General features: G+C 42.7%; 1 protein-coding gene across 5 annotated transcripts in view; it reads right to left on the bottom strand.

The window, feature by feature from the left end:
• UBR1 (ubiquitin protein ligase E3 component n-recognin 1) overlaps positions 1 to 15202 on the bottom strand; it is a 126712-nt gene that overhangs the window by 71775 nt on the left and 39735 nt on the right. For all 5 annotated transcript variants that reach the window (XM_090033319.1, XM_090033318.1, XM_090033320.1 and 2 more), the window contains exons 9-15: positions 13115 to 13222; positions 12274 to 12362; positions 10899 to 10997; positions 9429 to 9586; positions 8152 to 8251; positions 7751 to 7879; positions 3826 to 4006 (exon numbers count right to left, since the gene is read on the bottom strand). In XM_090033319.1, the coding sequence (XP_089889445.1) occupies positions 3826 to 4006; positions 7751 to 7879; positions 8152 to 8251; positions 9429 to 9586; positions 10899 to 10997; positions 12274 to 12362; positions 13115 to 13222 (864 nt within the window). The remainder of the gene's footprint in view (positions 1 to 3825; positions 4007 to 7750; positions 7880 to 8151; positions 8252 to 9428; positions 9587 to 10898; positions 10998 to 12273; positions 12363 to 13114; positions 13223 to 15202) is intronic.

The raw sequence follows: 15202 nt of genomic DNA, 5'->3' as shown, positions 1-15202 counted from the left end.
AGGGACTCCCCCAATACCTGCTGATCCCCCCTGACCAGTTTGTAGCAGGCCACAAGGTCCCCCCTTAGCCTTCTCTTGTGGAGGCTAAACAGGTTCAGGTCCCGTAGCCTCTCCTCATAAGGCCTGCCCTGCTGACCCCTGATCATACGAGTGGCCCTCCTCTGAACTCTTTCCATATTGTCCACGTCCCTCTTGAAGTGTGGCGCCCAGAACTGGACGCAGTACTCCAGCTGCGGCCTGACCAGTGCCGCATAGAGGGGGAGGATCACCTCCCTGGACCTGCTCGAGATGCATCTGTGGATGCATGATAGGGTACGATTGGCCTTCTTGACTGCCTCCCCACACTGCCGGCCCATGTTCATCGTGGAGTCAATGACGACTCCAAGATCCTTTTCCGTCTCCGTGCTGGCAAGAGGAGAGTTCCCCAACCTGTAAGTGTGGTGCCGGTTCTTCCTCCCCATGTGCAACACCTTGCACTTATCAGTGTTAAACCCCATCCTATTCTCATCCGCCCACCGTTGCAACCTGTCAAGGTCAGCTTGTAGCCTATTGCACCCTTCTAGTGCACCCACATCCCCCCACATCTTAGTGTCATCAGCAAACTTGAACAGGGTGCTTTCTACCCCCTCATCCAAGTCACTGATGAAGATGTTGAACAGTGCAGGCCCGAGGACCGAGCCCTGCGGAACCCCACTGCCCACATCCTTCCAGGTCGAGAAGAACCCATCCACTACCACCCTCTGGGTGCGGCCCTCCAACCAGTTGGCGACCCATTTGACCGTGTGGGCATCGACACCACAGTCTCCCAGCTTTTTGATGAGGACAGGGTGAGAGACAGTGTCGAAAGCCTTCCGGAAGTCCAAAAAGACTACATCCACAGCAACCCCTGCGTCTAATGATTTGGTGACCTGATCGTAAAAGGCCACCAGGTTGGTCTGACAAGACCTGCCACTGATAAACCCATGTTGGTTGCCCCTGAGCATGCATTCCCCCGCAAGGCCCTCCTGGATGTGTGCCAGGATAATTTTTTCAAAGAGCTTACCCGGGATTGAGGTCAGACTAACTGGCCTGTAATTTCCCGGGTCCTCTTTTTTTCCCTTTTTGAAGATAGGGACCACATTGGCCCTCTTCCAGTCCTCCGGCACCTCGCCAGAGCACCACGAGTGCTCATAGAGCCGTGCCAGGGGTCCCGCAATGACCTCAGCCAGTTCCTGTAGAACCCTAGGGTGAAGATCGTCCGGACCAGCGGACTTGAACACGTCCAGCTTCTCCAGAAGTACCCTAACTAACTCCTCGCTAACCCTTGGCCCAGGCGTGTCTCTCTCGGGGCCCGAGGGGGGCCCAGCAGGGAGGTGGCTGAACTGGTCCCTACTTAGGAAGACAGAGGCAAAGAAATCGTTAAATATGTTAGCTTTGTCATCTGGCGTGATGACTAAGTTGCCCATCGTGTCCTGCAGGGGCCCCACATTACCCGGGACCCTCTTTTTACCCCCTATGTATTTGAAGAAGGACTTCTTATTGTCCTTAATCCGGGAAGCTAGTCCTATCTCCAACTCTGCCTTGGCCCTCCTGACTGCCCCCCTACATCCTCGGGCGACTATAACATAGTCCTTCTTGGCGATGACCCCATCTCTCCATTGGGTATATGCCTCCCTTTTAGCAAGGAGACATTCCCGGATGCTCTTAGTGAGCCATGGGGGTTTACCATGATTGCAAAGTAATTTATTGTAGGTGACCGTAAAATGCAAACTCATACAGATTTTACAGAACCTAAGCGTACACAGATCCTGTTTGATCTGGACTATAATTACAGAATTAGTTAACTATGTAAAGGAATTGTTACTGCCTTCTTTGGCCAGAGGTTAGGGGTATAAGGCTGAGCAACCTGTTGGGAGGGTCTATCCTCAGGAGTTAATAAAGTGCTCTTAACACTCAGAGTTCTGTTTTTCGCTAAAATTCCTAGATCTACATCTTTAGTTTATCTAACAAAGAAGGGGAATTAAACATTTTTAGTGTCTGGCAGCAAATTCCCACATAGTGGGGAGATTAATCTAGACTCAGTTGAGGGAGTCTATGGCAGTAATGGTAAAGTGAAAATATGGTGCTCTTAGATTTCTATTAGCATTTACATGATCACATGCTCCTGGTGGCAGATTCCTCCCCCAGTCTGAGATCATCATCATAAGGGCCTGGCCTCTCCTCCAAATTTTACAGAATCATGGAAAAGTAGGGGTGGAAAGGACTTCAGAAGTTTATCTAGTCCAACCCCCTGTTCAAAGCAGGATCATCTGTATTTAAATTGTCCTTCACAAGCCATTATTTAATTCACTTAAAAACTTTGCAAACAACCATATTGGACAACTACCAGGCACAAACCCCAAAGAGTAAAAACACCTTAACTTGCCACAGGTAAAGCAAGGGGACAAGGGCACTGTTAATAGCCTACCACTGCAAGGTAGCTATTAAAATACGCTCGTGAAACCCAAGGAAGAGGACAATGCTCCTCACTGCAAAGGAAAGCAACTCTCTTCCCCTGACCACAAACAGTCTGCACCAATAAGATTAAAATTCTTTCCTGATCCCAAATGTGTTGACTGGCCTGGCCCTAAGCAGAGGAACCAGACCTTCTACCAGGAACTTCTGTGTTTTTTAAGTCCCAGCAGGAACATCCCTACCAAAATCTACAATTTTGATAGGCAAGTACAATATTCTCTACATTTAAAATCTATCTGCAAACTGAAATTACTGCAGAATGTGAATGTTTGTTTGTTTGTTTGTTACTTTGGGTACAAACATGACTCATCCCAGTGCTCCAACATCTGCAAGATGTCAGCCCAACAAAAATAAAAGTGTTGGGTTTGACCTGCAAAGGCCCAAATGATTTGGAACTAGCTGATTTTGAACTAGCAGATTTTGAATTGGTCCCTCTTTTCACATGAAATATTGCTGCAGCTGAGTCCATGGTGGTGTTGGAGTAGGCACTCTTTCACTTGATAAGAGAAGAAAATGCTGGCAGGGCATTCCCACTGCAGTTCCTCCTCCCTTCCTTACAGCCTAGGCTGCTAAGGACATCTATTAAAGTTTAAAATGTTTATGGAAGATGAAGAAGAAAGTTTTATTTCCTGCTCCTGCTGTTTGACAGACTACATCTTTAACTGTGTGTCTTTGTGGCTTGCAAGCTCATGTAAAATAAATATTTCTTTTGATATGCTAATTCCTCCAATTTCTCACAGAAAACTTGTAGATGAGAAGTCTCCCTCTGAAGTCCTGTAAAGATAATTCTATTGTACACTGTCAGAAAAATTGCTGTTGAACAATTAAAAACAAAAAAAACCAAAAACAAACAAACAAACAAAAAAAACACACACCTTTTCTCTTGCTCTCAGGAACTAAGCAATTTGCATTTACCCTGTACCTGGGATTCTGACAGGGAAAATCAGGGTACAGACTCTACAAATGTTCTACAAGCGTCTTAAATTTTAAGCTACAGTAAAGCCTGACAGTTTTTGTTTTTAATGTAGTCATAGATTTTTCCCCAATTAAACAGTTAATATATTCATATAATTTACAGGATGCATTGAATAAACTTTTTCTGATGGTAAGCCATTGGACTGCTTAACACAATAACTCCCAATTAAACTACAGAGAATCTTTAAGTTGGCACAAAACACTGGCTACTTTTAATTTTTTAGACTGCTTTTTTAAAGTTGGGTTACAGATGCACAATATTTTGAAAATACTACTTGAGGATAAAAAAAGTAGACAAGGAAGAAGAAACCTAACTACAGAGAACATTTTTAAAAAGTAAAGCATGACAACACCCACCAGCGAGGGTCCTGGACAGCGGCAAGTGTATGCTAACAGAATCTACAGACACTCTGTAAGGTCTGTATTCCAGCGTGTGGCCACATAAGTGAAAAAATGTCTTTGCTCGTGAATGACTATTTGAGCTGCACCTCATCACAGCTGTATGGCACTCCTTGTAAGCCTTCAGCAAAAGGTCTTCCTAAAAGTGAAAAGATTTTTATATAGTTAATTTTAAAAAAAGCAAAATGCACACCCACCTCAGGCTATGCCACTTTATTGTTTACTTTCATGGTTTAATGAGACAAATAAAACAAATCTGTGACAGAATTATTACTCTGCATATTCAAATTCCCTTCAAATTTTGCATGTCTTAAGGAATACAGAATAGAGTCAACATTCCTCAAATAAATGGGCTTTTATTTTGGGAACATGTGATCAGAGTAAAACAAAAGATATAGAAGGTACTCATATTGATTTTAATTAGGGGTGCACCAAAAAAGATTTTTTTGTCTGATACTGATGGCTGAGTATTAACCAGCTATAACTGACCAATACCAATTTGACTGACAGTCCTGTAGCTTGGAGAGCAGCATCTGGCCAGTAAATCTTGAGTGGGGGAGGAAATGGGCATGGCGGGGGCAGATTAAGGCCCCCATGGTGAGGGAGGCAGGTGCTGCCCAGCCAGGGCAGGGCAGAGCCACAGGCACCTTGTCTGGGGGGACACAGAGGGGTTGGCTCCCCACCATTGCACACACACCTAGGAGAGGCATGAGGGCATGTGCCCCCCCCGATCTGTGCATGGGGCAAGGGTGGGCTGCCCGCTACAGACTCAGGGCCAGAAGCTGCGCAAGCCTCATCCTGGAGAGGGGGCTGGGCCAGGGCTGCACTTGGTGTGGGCAGCAGTGGCAGCGCTGGAAGGGGGTGGCTATGGGGTAGGCTACAACCAACTCAAAATTTGCCATAGCTCCCCCGTAGCACCCCCTCCCAGCACCACCACCCACCCCATCCCCACCCACTCTGAGCACAGCCCCAGCCCAGCCCTCCCTTCCAGGAAGAGGCTAGTGCAGCCCCTGGCCTCCAAGCCCACAGCAGGCAGCCCACCCTTGCCCAGTGCACAAATGTGGGGGGGCACTTGCCTCCCATGCCTCTCCAGGGGTGTGTGCAGTGGTGGGGAGCTGCTCCCATCCACACCCCACACAAGCCATCTGTGGCTCAGTCTCATACCCTAACCTGGCCTGGCTGAGCAGCGTCCACCCCAGCCCCACTCCCTCACCATGGCGGCTTTGATCCGTCCCCCAAGCCCCTTCCCCACCACAGACATACTGGCAGGAGGCTACTTTCCAAGCTGCTGGGCTGCGTTCCTGGCCACATGCACGCTGCGGCTGCACGCAGCATTTATCGGTGATATTAACTGGCCACACCAACCAAAAATAGCCGAGTGTCAATAATGTCAATTTTCATCATACCAATACGATATGGACCGATATATTTAGCACCTCTAATTTTAATAAGAAAAATGGAAGAAATAAGAAACACAAATCCTTCCCTGAGGGATAAGCATTTATGGGGATAGGTAGTAAAGGAGGGAGCAAGAGTTCCAAGTTTAAGTTAGGGAAAGTGGTGGGGTGGCATGGGATGCTAGGGTGAGTTTTATGGAGTAAATGGCAGAATTAGGAATGCAGGCACCTGTAAGCCCCACATTTTCTCTTGTGTGCAGGCCAGGACCCAAAAGTCCTTGCCTCCCTGGGAATGTCCGTAATGCTTTTTCCTGTGTCTCCTCATACAATATGAAATCTGAGGCCCCTGGCACACTTGCATTTAATGGCACCATGGAATCCGATACCTAATCCCAACACCTGCACCTCCTACCATGCTGCACAAACATGGCAGGACATCTGATAATCAGTTCCCAATCACACTATTCCTACTTGTTAGTGCAGAGGTAGACTGGGATCATGAGCCCAGGGTCCCCGTGCACCAGCAAGTTGAGAGCCATGTGTTTTGGGGCTTTTTGGTGTTTTTATCCAATAGCTGATTCAATTCCCTATATGAGCCAGGATTTGGGGGATGATTTCTGAAGGTAACCCAAATTTATACTACAAAAAATAATCAGGTAATACAAAGTTTTAAAGGTAGATTGACACGTGGAAAGTAGCAAGGGGAAAACTAGCCATAGGGAAAAAAGGAAGAGAGATAATATGGTGTGGAAAGCAAATGAGTGGGCCACAGGCTGCTGAGGGCTGCCAGAAGCAGGGATAGAGAAACTAGTTGAATAGGAGTGTGAGGTCTGGTCTAGTTTAGTTACATGACTATGACAGTTTGCAACTCTTTTAGTAAGCTGTTGCATATCATATACATTGACAGCAGAAGAGTGTTTCTGACAAGCGACTTTTGTACGTGCTCATGGCTTCTACAACAGGAATGGTTTAATGGGGTAGGAAGAGAAGGATGAACTGGAAATGGCAGTAGGGATGGCAGAGGTCAGTCCAGTTTTCTACACGTTTGAAGCTACTGTAATCACCACATATTAAAAAAACTGTTAGGATTTTGGGAACTCCGACCATATCCATGATTCCTGTCATCAGCCCTGTTTGCAACTATGTATTCCAAACACTTCAGTGCTAACTGCAATCCACATTCTACTACAATTAGGTGGATAAGAACGGATACAAAAAAAGAGAGATCACAATAGTCTTTCACCTGGCACAGTAACATCTCACCTGCAAGGTGCACACAACAAATATAACACCTAAGTTATCACTAGCTCCTACAAGGAATGTTTGTCATCTTAAAAAAAAGCTCCAACTAAAAACCCCTAGTAAACTCAATTAAAAAAATCAAGGCAATGTTAAAGCAGTCTGGCAGTATCCTGTGCTCTTCAAGAATGGACTTTAGCAAAACTAAAGCTTCTCAGAGTCAGGGAAGACACTGATGATATGCATCCATGTAACTCACGTTTGTCCTCTTTAAGCAATGCCCCAATACACCCATAGCAAACACAATACATTTCAAAAGGCAGAGAAAGTGCATGTTTGTTATAGGTGTTTTGGCATCAAACAGGGCAAAGTTAATTTTGTATGTGTAAGTACCCACACGGTATTTTCTGGCTTTTAAACAGCCTATGTTCCATTGAACTAAGTATCCTAAAAATGTATGCAATAATAGACCTGCCTTCATGTTACAGCTTTCCTCACTCAGTCCAAATTTAGAAGACTACAGAAAACAGAGTTAAAACTCTAGTGTAAGTGATAAAACTTATTTATCAATGTGGGAAACTAGGGAGGGTGGAGTTCTATTCAATTTCTCTCCTTTTTATTTCTCTTTGGATTCCCCAACTTCCAACTTATTTACATGAGTGTTAACTTATAGGTAAGCGTGCCATATGTGCTCCATCTTGCAACATAATCAAACAGATTACTTCTAAATCCCAAATCCAACACAGTATTCTTCCCTGATCCCAATATGTTGTTTCAGTCAAAAAATAAAAATAAAGTACATTTTTTATATTTTTGCCAAGTTAACAGGCGTATCAGAAGAGAGGAATATAATACAAATACATAACAGATTTCATTATGGTGATGTTTAATATCAGGCTCAGCTATACTACACATACAGATAAATTATTTGAATTTGGATGATTACATATTTGTAATTAATTTATTTGCATTACTTATCCAAGCTTTTATACCAGACCCACCACAGCGTCAGACTAAATTTCTACCCACCAGGGAAATGAGATTTTTCCTTACAACCTGAAATCTCTTTTCAAGTAACAGACGTGAAAGGAACTACAGTTTTTAAAATATTTATTCATGGGTTCGTCTTTCAGGAACATGAACTGTAAGTTTTCTATTGTACAGTTTCTATTGTTCAGCTTTTCAGAAAAGCTTCCTGTATACCCAAGAAAGTACATATAAGAACAACAAAACAGTTGTTTACTTACATCACAAGCACACCACTCTTGGAACATCAAAAGAATATTCTTCAGCTGCATCTGGATAGCAATGGCTGCTTCCCAGTCGGGGTCTACCTCAATGTGTTGACCAATTTGTCTCTTTATCTCTTCCATTCCCTGCAATGAAGGGTGCCAAAGAATATTCACTCACATAAATGATCAAATGCTTAAAAAGAAAATCCCCAAGTCAGAAAGAAAAATGAAGATAATTTATATGCATCTTATATCTACAAATAGCCACCCATGAAAAAGGTTAAAAATGTAAGATGTTGCCTTTGTGTCTTTAATAATCCAAATACTATTATAGAGAAACTGTTCTAACAACTGACAGAAATATTCTAACAGCTTTAGAACAGAGCATTAGTAATACATTAATTAATATACTGTACCTGCATACAAGTCAGAATCCTCAGGAATGAACAGAACCCTTCCAAAAAGCATTCCTTCAGTCTGTCTGTCCAAACTGTGGGCTTACTAATCAAGATATACCTGTCCCAGGAGAAAACAGCATAGTTTAGGCTTCTTGTATGTGTGCATGCATGCATGTTTTATATTTATTTGATTAAAATTATCACCAACATCAGCATCTTAGAGCAACTTTCTGATGTATAGAACCTAATTATTTTTGGTTCCTCTTAAATTGTTTTCCCCCAACTGCTTCAACAGGGAAAGCAGTTGAAAGGGAGCAGACAGTGGGGAGGCAGGAGGCAGCAAGCAGGGTGGGAGGCACTGAGGAAGCAGGGAATAGGAGGGGCAGGGAGGGAGAGATCAAGCTACTTGACCCCTGCCCCTTGCTCCCCTATACCTTGCCCCCTCCTGCCTGTCCCACTCTTTTGCCCCCTCCCCACCGCTGCCTTGCCCCCCTTCCCTTTCACTGTTTACTTTTGCTTTGGCTCACTCTGGTCCCACTCCAGCTGGGAGTAGAGTGCACATGCTTGCACTGGCTCCAGACTGGCTGAGTAGCAACAGTGGCAATAACTATTGCCTAGGCTCTGTAAGTGGCTGGGGGATGGGGAAGAACAGGCAAGAGGAGCAGAGGCTGTTGGGGGTGGGAGGGAAGAGGCTGCCAAGGGGAGAGGGGCAGGCAGCAGCTTCATCTGTGGCTCCAGCCTGGAGCCAGAGCCACAGCAGCTACCAGACCATCCATCACCCCCCTCACCACCCCCCACTTTATGCTCAGATCCAAGACAAGGATGTTAAACATACAAGGGGAATCTCTACCTTGGTTGCAAGTAAATATAGTATAGAGATTTTGGGACGGGGGGGCAGATGTTAAGTGGCTGAAAAATCTTGTTGCAATTCCAAAGGTATATATACGAGTCTCACCCTGGGCACGTGCCAAAAGAAGGACATCACACCGTTTCGTAGTCTCTTGCAAACATTATATCATGGCTGTCAAATTCACCCTACCTTTCAGGCATGTCCAGACCACAGGGCTCCAAGCATACCAGATCCAGACATGCTAGCAGGGTGAGCAGCACCCCCTGCCCACCCACCTTGCCCTACATTTTGGTGGCAAGCCCAATCCCCAAATTCTTGGCCTCTCTACCAGGCCTGTTGCCCACACAGCACTGAAAGTTGGATCTGGCCCACAGGCTGTAAGTTCAACACCATCACATTATATTCTCTGCAATATAGTTAGAAAACTCTTCAAATTTATACTTACTTGAGATCACATATGACTGCATACACCCGGCTCAGTTTGTCCTGGCTATAACCCTGAAAGTTGAATTTGTCATTCTTGTCCAGATACTCTGGCAGAACTTCTAGAAGAGTCTCTGTGATAGTGGTGATTACATTCTGTTCTTCAATAAGATGACGGGCCTGTAAAGGGAAGGTATTTCAACACCAGGAATCTGCCTCACTACAAGAGTATCAGCATCTCTATACTTCTGCTAACTTCTACTTCCACCATCTCATCATTAGGATATTCAACATAAAATATATTGCTAAACAGTGGCCAAATAAGCTTCTATATACATGTCATTTGAGCTATACCTGCAATAAAGAGAGCAGTGTACGAAAATGTGTAGTCCTATGCCGTTGTTTTGGCCTCTAGTGTACTAGATAATGCCTAGACCAAAACTGAGACACTGTAAATGAAGATGAGAGCATCTTCAGCCTTTGACCAACTTCCACATCACTTCAAAGATGTAAGGGATTATTTTCTGCCAATGGACCAGAATCATCCAGTGGCAGAAAGTTTGTCAGGAAACAACGCTATTTTATATCACAGCAGTGCCAGATAGGAAAGGTCCAATGGCAACCAACATCTTAAAAGTAGATGGCTACAGCCTGCTAGGAAGCATGACAAAAAGTAGTGGGGGAAAGTGGGCCAATTCTTTGGTTCCTATTGGAAAATATCCTTCAAGCAAGGAAACCATGATGTGTAAATGACCACACTACACCAGAGTAGTTCTGCCCTCCCACCGTGACTATGAGAAATGCTTTTTTTGAATATGGTTCATTTTTTTTAAATGCTGTGTTTTTATTTAGTGCCTTTTTATGACCATTAAAATGCAATACTGCAAGAGGGTTATGCCCTGGATTTATTTAGGTAGGTATTCACTTATTTATGCCTTACCGTTTCTTTTTTTAAAATAAGGTTTCTTTTTAATACACTACCCAGATACAATGGTCAATGAACTAGTTTATCTTCAGTTACTTAAAGTTTTCCTAAAAAGCAATGTAAGAAAAGTATGAATTTCTACTGTAAAAACCAAGCAACAGACTCTGAAAAGCACATCATGTGATAAGCTCCTTGTTGATCTTTATATATAACTGTATATAAACAAAAGGTATCATATGTCCTTACCTTTCTCCTCTCTACAGGTCAGTTTAACAAACTGCATAATAAAAGGTAATTTTGAGCAACAGACTAACACAGAAACTTGGCTTATATATAGAATGACCTTGTGCATAATACTTCATTTATTCATATTCCTTCTAATTTAATTGATGAACTATCTTATAAACTCAGACATTTATCCACTTAACAGAATATTAAATACACTTTGTTTTGGCCATAGGAATGCATGGAGATGACCTAGCAATTAGAACAGATTCTGCAGATATGAGGTTGTAATAAAGGATTACAGTATCACAATATATTTCTTGTACTGGTTGGCATACATACCAGAGTAGGTACAGTGAACATCTGAACTGAGAGTGCAGTCACTGAGATATTTCTTTCATGATCATCGCTGATATACTCTTTTTGCAATAACTTATAATACTGTGGAAGAAGAATATCAGGGGGAAAAAACATTAATCAACCATAAAAGTTAACTAAATTTTTTTAAGTTTAATTTTTCACTTGTAGGGAACAGTGCAATTAAATGTCCTCTTTAACATTCCCCATAGATCCAGATCAAACTACATGGAATTGCAGAGCCCCACAACCAGCTGAGCTCTAAGATCAGAACACCTGAATCATAACTCCTCTTAACTGCTTCACTGCTCTGCCAATCTGGAACTCAATTCCTTCATCTTCTACACTGCCGTCTCTCTCCCAGGAGGCAAATTAAACGCACAAAAATTACAGGAGTCACCCAGATCTTGTAAAATGAATTCTTGCCTCCTCCAGTGAACAGTATTGAATGTGAATAGTATTGATTTGTCAGAATAATTCTTTTCCTTTTATGACAATTCAAATGAAGAACACCAAATGTCAGATTTAGGTTTTTAATAACTAGATTTTCCCCTATAATAGGAAAACATATTCTACTAGCTTTGCATTCTGTCTCCCTCTCAAATATTAAATCACCTTTACATTTCTTCTAGTTTATTCACCTTTTCAATGGTAACAAATATTCCTAACTACATGTACTAAAACTATTCATTCTGTTCTCATTGTGGGACCTGAGAACCTACACCTCACATAATGTGAGAATTAAACTAGTTACCTTGAAATTAAGAATCATTCTCTACTAGGTTGCAAAAGGGCTTTCTATCTTAAAAGTTAATTAGTTCACTTTGACATAACTTTCAATATTTTGGAACTATATCTAAAATTAACCAGAAGACTTTGATATCTTCCATGTTATGGTAATATAATTAGAAGACTTTCGCTTTTATCCTGCATTTTTATTCACACCTCTTTTCTGTTAGGTCATGGGTCGATTTGTACTCCATTTTAGATTTAAGATTGATTCTTCAGACTATTCTACCTACTACCCAACTCAGCTAGTCAACAAAGATTATGAGACTGGGTATGCAGTATTTGCACCCTTAAATGGAGATGCTACTACTGCAGTTGCTGTTGAAGCTACCAAAGTCAATTCATATTTAGAGAAGGTATAAATACATGATAAGGGTAACCATTCTAAAAAATATTCCTTGATATACTTTTATTGTAAAATACCACAAGCATGGAACAGCCAGGAAATTAAATATGTTTTAATAAATAATGTTTTACCCATAATTTTGCCAATTAGCCCTTTGCTCATGACATCACAAGCTAATATTTGACCTCACAAACTACAGTGCATAGAACATGAACAGCTAATTACCTTCACAAATTCCATAGCAAAAAGTTTTTTGTATTCCATTTCCATGAAAAAACTGCTGAAGATAAGTTCATGAAGGACCTTCCTTGCTCCTGTGAAAATTCAACACCATTTACTTCACTTCTATTCTATGCAATACGTTTTTTTGGTTTTTTGAAGACGACAGGAGCAGCTGAAGAAAGAAGACACTAGAAATACTGATAATCATGTGAATACAAACAGGATCAACCGTTGGTAACTAGCCATCTATAACTCACTTTAAAATATTCGGAAGTTAACAGGGTCAAAATTCTGGCACACATATTTTTCTGTTTGTCTAGCAATACTTCCAATGTTCCAATATATATCTACTTTATAACATCCAGCATAGGACTCTTGTTAGATTGCTTCCTACTCCTATTATTTTCTACTGTGCACCACTTCCCTGAATAAATTTATGGAAGGGATTATAGGACTTTGTTGCCTATGACAGTACCAAACTGGACTCAATGACCCAGGAAGTCTCTCCCAGTATTGTGTTCTTTTGATCTTCAGCAACCCATTACACACATGTATAAACAACGTTTCTTATGTCAAAGCATTTAAAGGGTTATTAGATCTACCATTTTGATTGCATATTGACGTGGATTTGAGCATCCACAGCAAATTTACCCAGTCACATTATTTCCTACGAGGAAATCCTCCACAGAACACAGATCTGGAGGGAAAGGATTGGAGAGAGATTTGACTGAAACCAAAAGTTGTATCCTCAAACTTTTGGCTTTCCAAAAACTAAAGAAAGGCTTCAACTGCATGGCTATAACTTATATTAATATATTTGCCAGAATAATATATACATACCAACCTTTATGAAGTTTTGCATCCCAAAGCATCAACATGCTTATGAAGCAAGGATTTTCATAGTCAGCTTCTTCTTTGAGGCATATTTGACAAAAGATCTGACGGAAGTCACCTAGAACAAAAAGACATTAGTGTCACATCAACATTATTCAGGAAGTCAAAACAATGAAATACTATATATACACCTGAATACAAGACAAGGCTCTTCTCTCATTCAGCATGGGGCGGGGGGAAACTCAGCTTACTTTCATATACAAGGAAACCTCATTAAATACACTGTCCAGCATTAAACTAATGCCAAAATCAAGTGCTCAGTAATGGAAACCAACTATGAAGCTGACTAAATGTAGTGTGTGTGTGTGTGTGTGTGCGTGTGTGTGTGTGTGTGTGTGTGCGCGTGTGTGTGTGTGTGTGTGTGCGCGTGTGTGTGTGTGTGTGTGTGTGTGTGTGTGTGTGTGCGTGTGCACGCGCAATACCAGGCCAGCAACAGGAAAGCCGCACAATACCAGGCCGGCGCACATGCAATACCAGGCTGGCACCAGGGGGCCAGAGCCAGCTCTGACACCTGCTGGTGCCAAAAGTGCTTGATTTTAGCCAAAAAGCAGAGGGTTTTTTGATTTTTTTTTTTAAATTGTTCACGTTCTTTGGTCGAATTAGCCAGATCAAGTCCAAATCTATTTGAATCACTCAAGAACCATATGTGGCCCTGCTACTGGCAAGTAGCTTTCAACCCAGCCTGGGGCTTCAGATACTTCCAAATCCTTTGGCAGGCATCCTACATGAAGGTCCAAGCCTGGAAGCTTGGGGTTCAGATGCCCCCAAGGTTTGGTTGTCCTCAGCTATATGGCTACAGGAGCAAGCTAGGGAAGAGTCTCCCATTTCCATACAGTCAGTGTGTAGCCGAGATCCTCCCACTGGAAGCAGGCAAGGAGTCCTGTTTGCAAGCAGACAGGGGTGCACCCTGCACTACACAATGCCATTTTAATTTCATTTTCAGATCAGGAATCAGACCAATCCATCAGACTACACTTGATCTTAGCCCACAAGAAAGCAGAGGTTTTTTTTCAAATGTGTATCCAAGGCCAAATTAGCCAAAACTAATTCCAGATCCAAGAGTCCAGAACCATAAGTGACCCTACTACCAACAAATATCCTCCACTCACACCTGGGGCTTCAGATGGTTCCAAAACCTTTGGCAGGCATTCCACTTGAACGCCCAAGGGGCCTGGGGTTCAGATGCCCCTGAGTTTTGCTTGCCCTTGGCCATAAGGCCTTGGAGCAAGCAAGGGAAGAGACTCCTATTTCTATAAACTGGGCTTAAAGCCGCTGCACCTTGGTGGGTACTGAACCACACCAGAAGAATAGTTCTCCTGTAGCACGGTTCAGGACAACTGCCTTCATGGACACAGATACATGGTATTTCACCCACCACGTTAAATAGCCACTACACTTGTCCTGAGCTTTCAAGAAGCTGAGAAAGCAGAGATGCTGATGGGAACCCACCACAAGCATAGGTTAGTACAGCCTATCTGAATAAGAAATATGGTAGTGCCCATTATCTGCTTCCCCTCAGCACTGACTCTTTTTCAAGTCATGGTAAGCCACTACACTGATTACACTTCAACTTCCTCTTCATTCCCATAGCACAGTTCCATGTTTTTTTTCTATTTCCAATGATTCCTGTTTCTTCAGCAACCTTAAATGCCTGGCAAACACCACCAATGGGGCCCCAAACTGTTCACCCAGAACCCCTCTGCTGCCCCCACTCTCAGCCTGTTGAATACAATTAGCATTTTCCTGCCCTCCATGAGGTAGAGTCAGAGTAGGTTGCCCTGAGCCTTATCTGTATATAAATTTTTGGAGGATCCTAGAACTCACGACAAAAACACTCAATCATGAGTGGGGGTTAATTAGCACATTGCTCCTTTGTGGAGATTGTGCTCTTCACACATACTGAGCAGTGCTGAGCTACAGGGTCAGTATGGCTTGAAACACTTGATTCTGCTGGGGCCCAGCTCAATGAACTATGCGGTAAAACAAAACTATATAGTAAATCATAAGCCTTTTGGTTTTGGACTGATATTAAGCATAG

Source organism: Crocodylus siamensis, chromosome 2 (genome assembly GCF_052110815.1).
Source record: "Crocodylus siamensis isolate JL-2025a chromosome 2, ASM5211081v1, whole genome shotgun sequence".
Classification (NCBI taxonomy): Eukaryota; Metazoa; Chordata; order Crocodylia; family Crocodylidae; genus Crocodylus; species Crocodylus siamensis.
The sequence above is the reverse complement of the archived record's forward strand: the minus strand, read 5'-3'. Positions and strand labels throughout refer to the sequence as shown.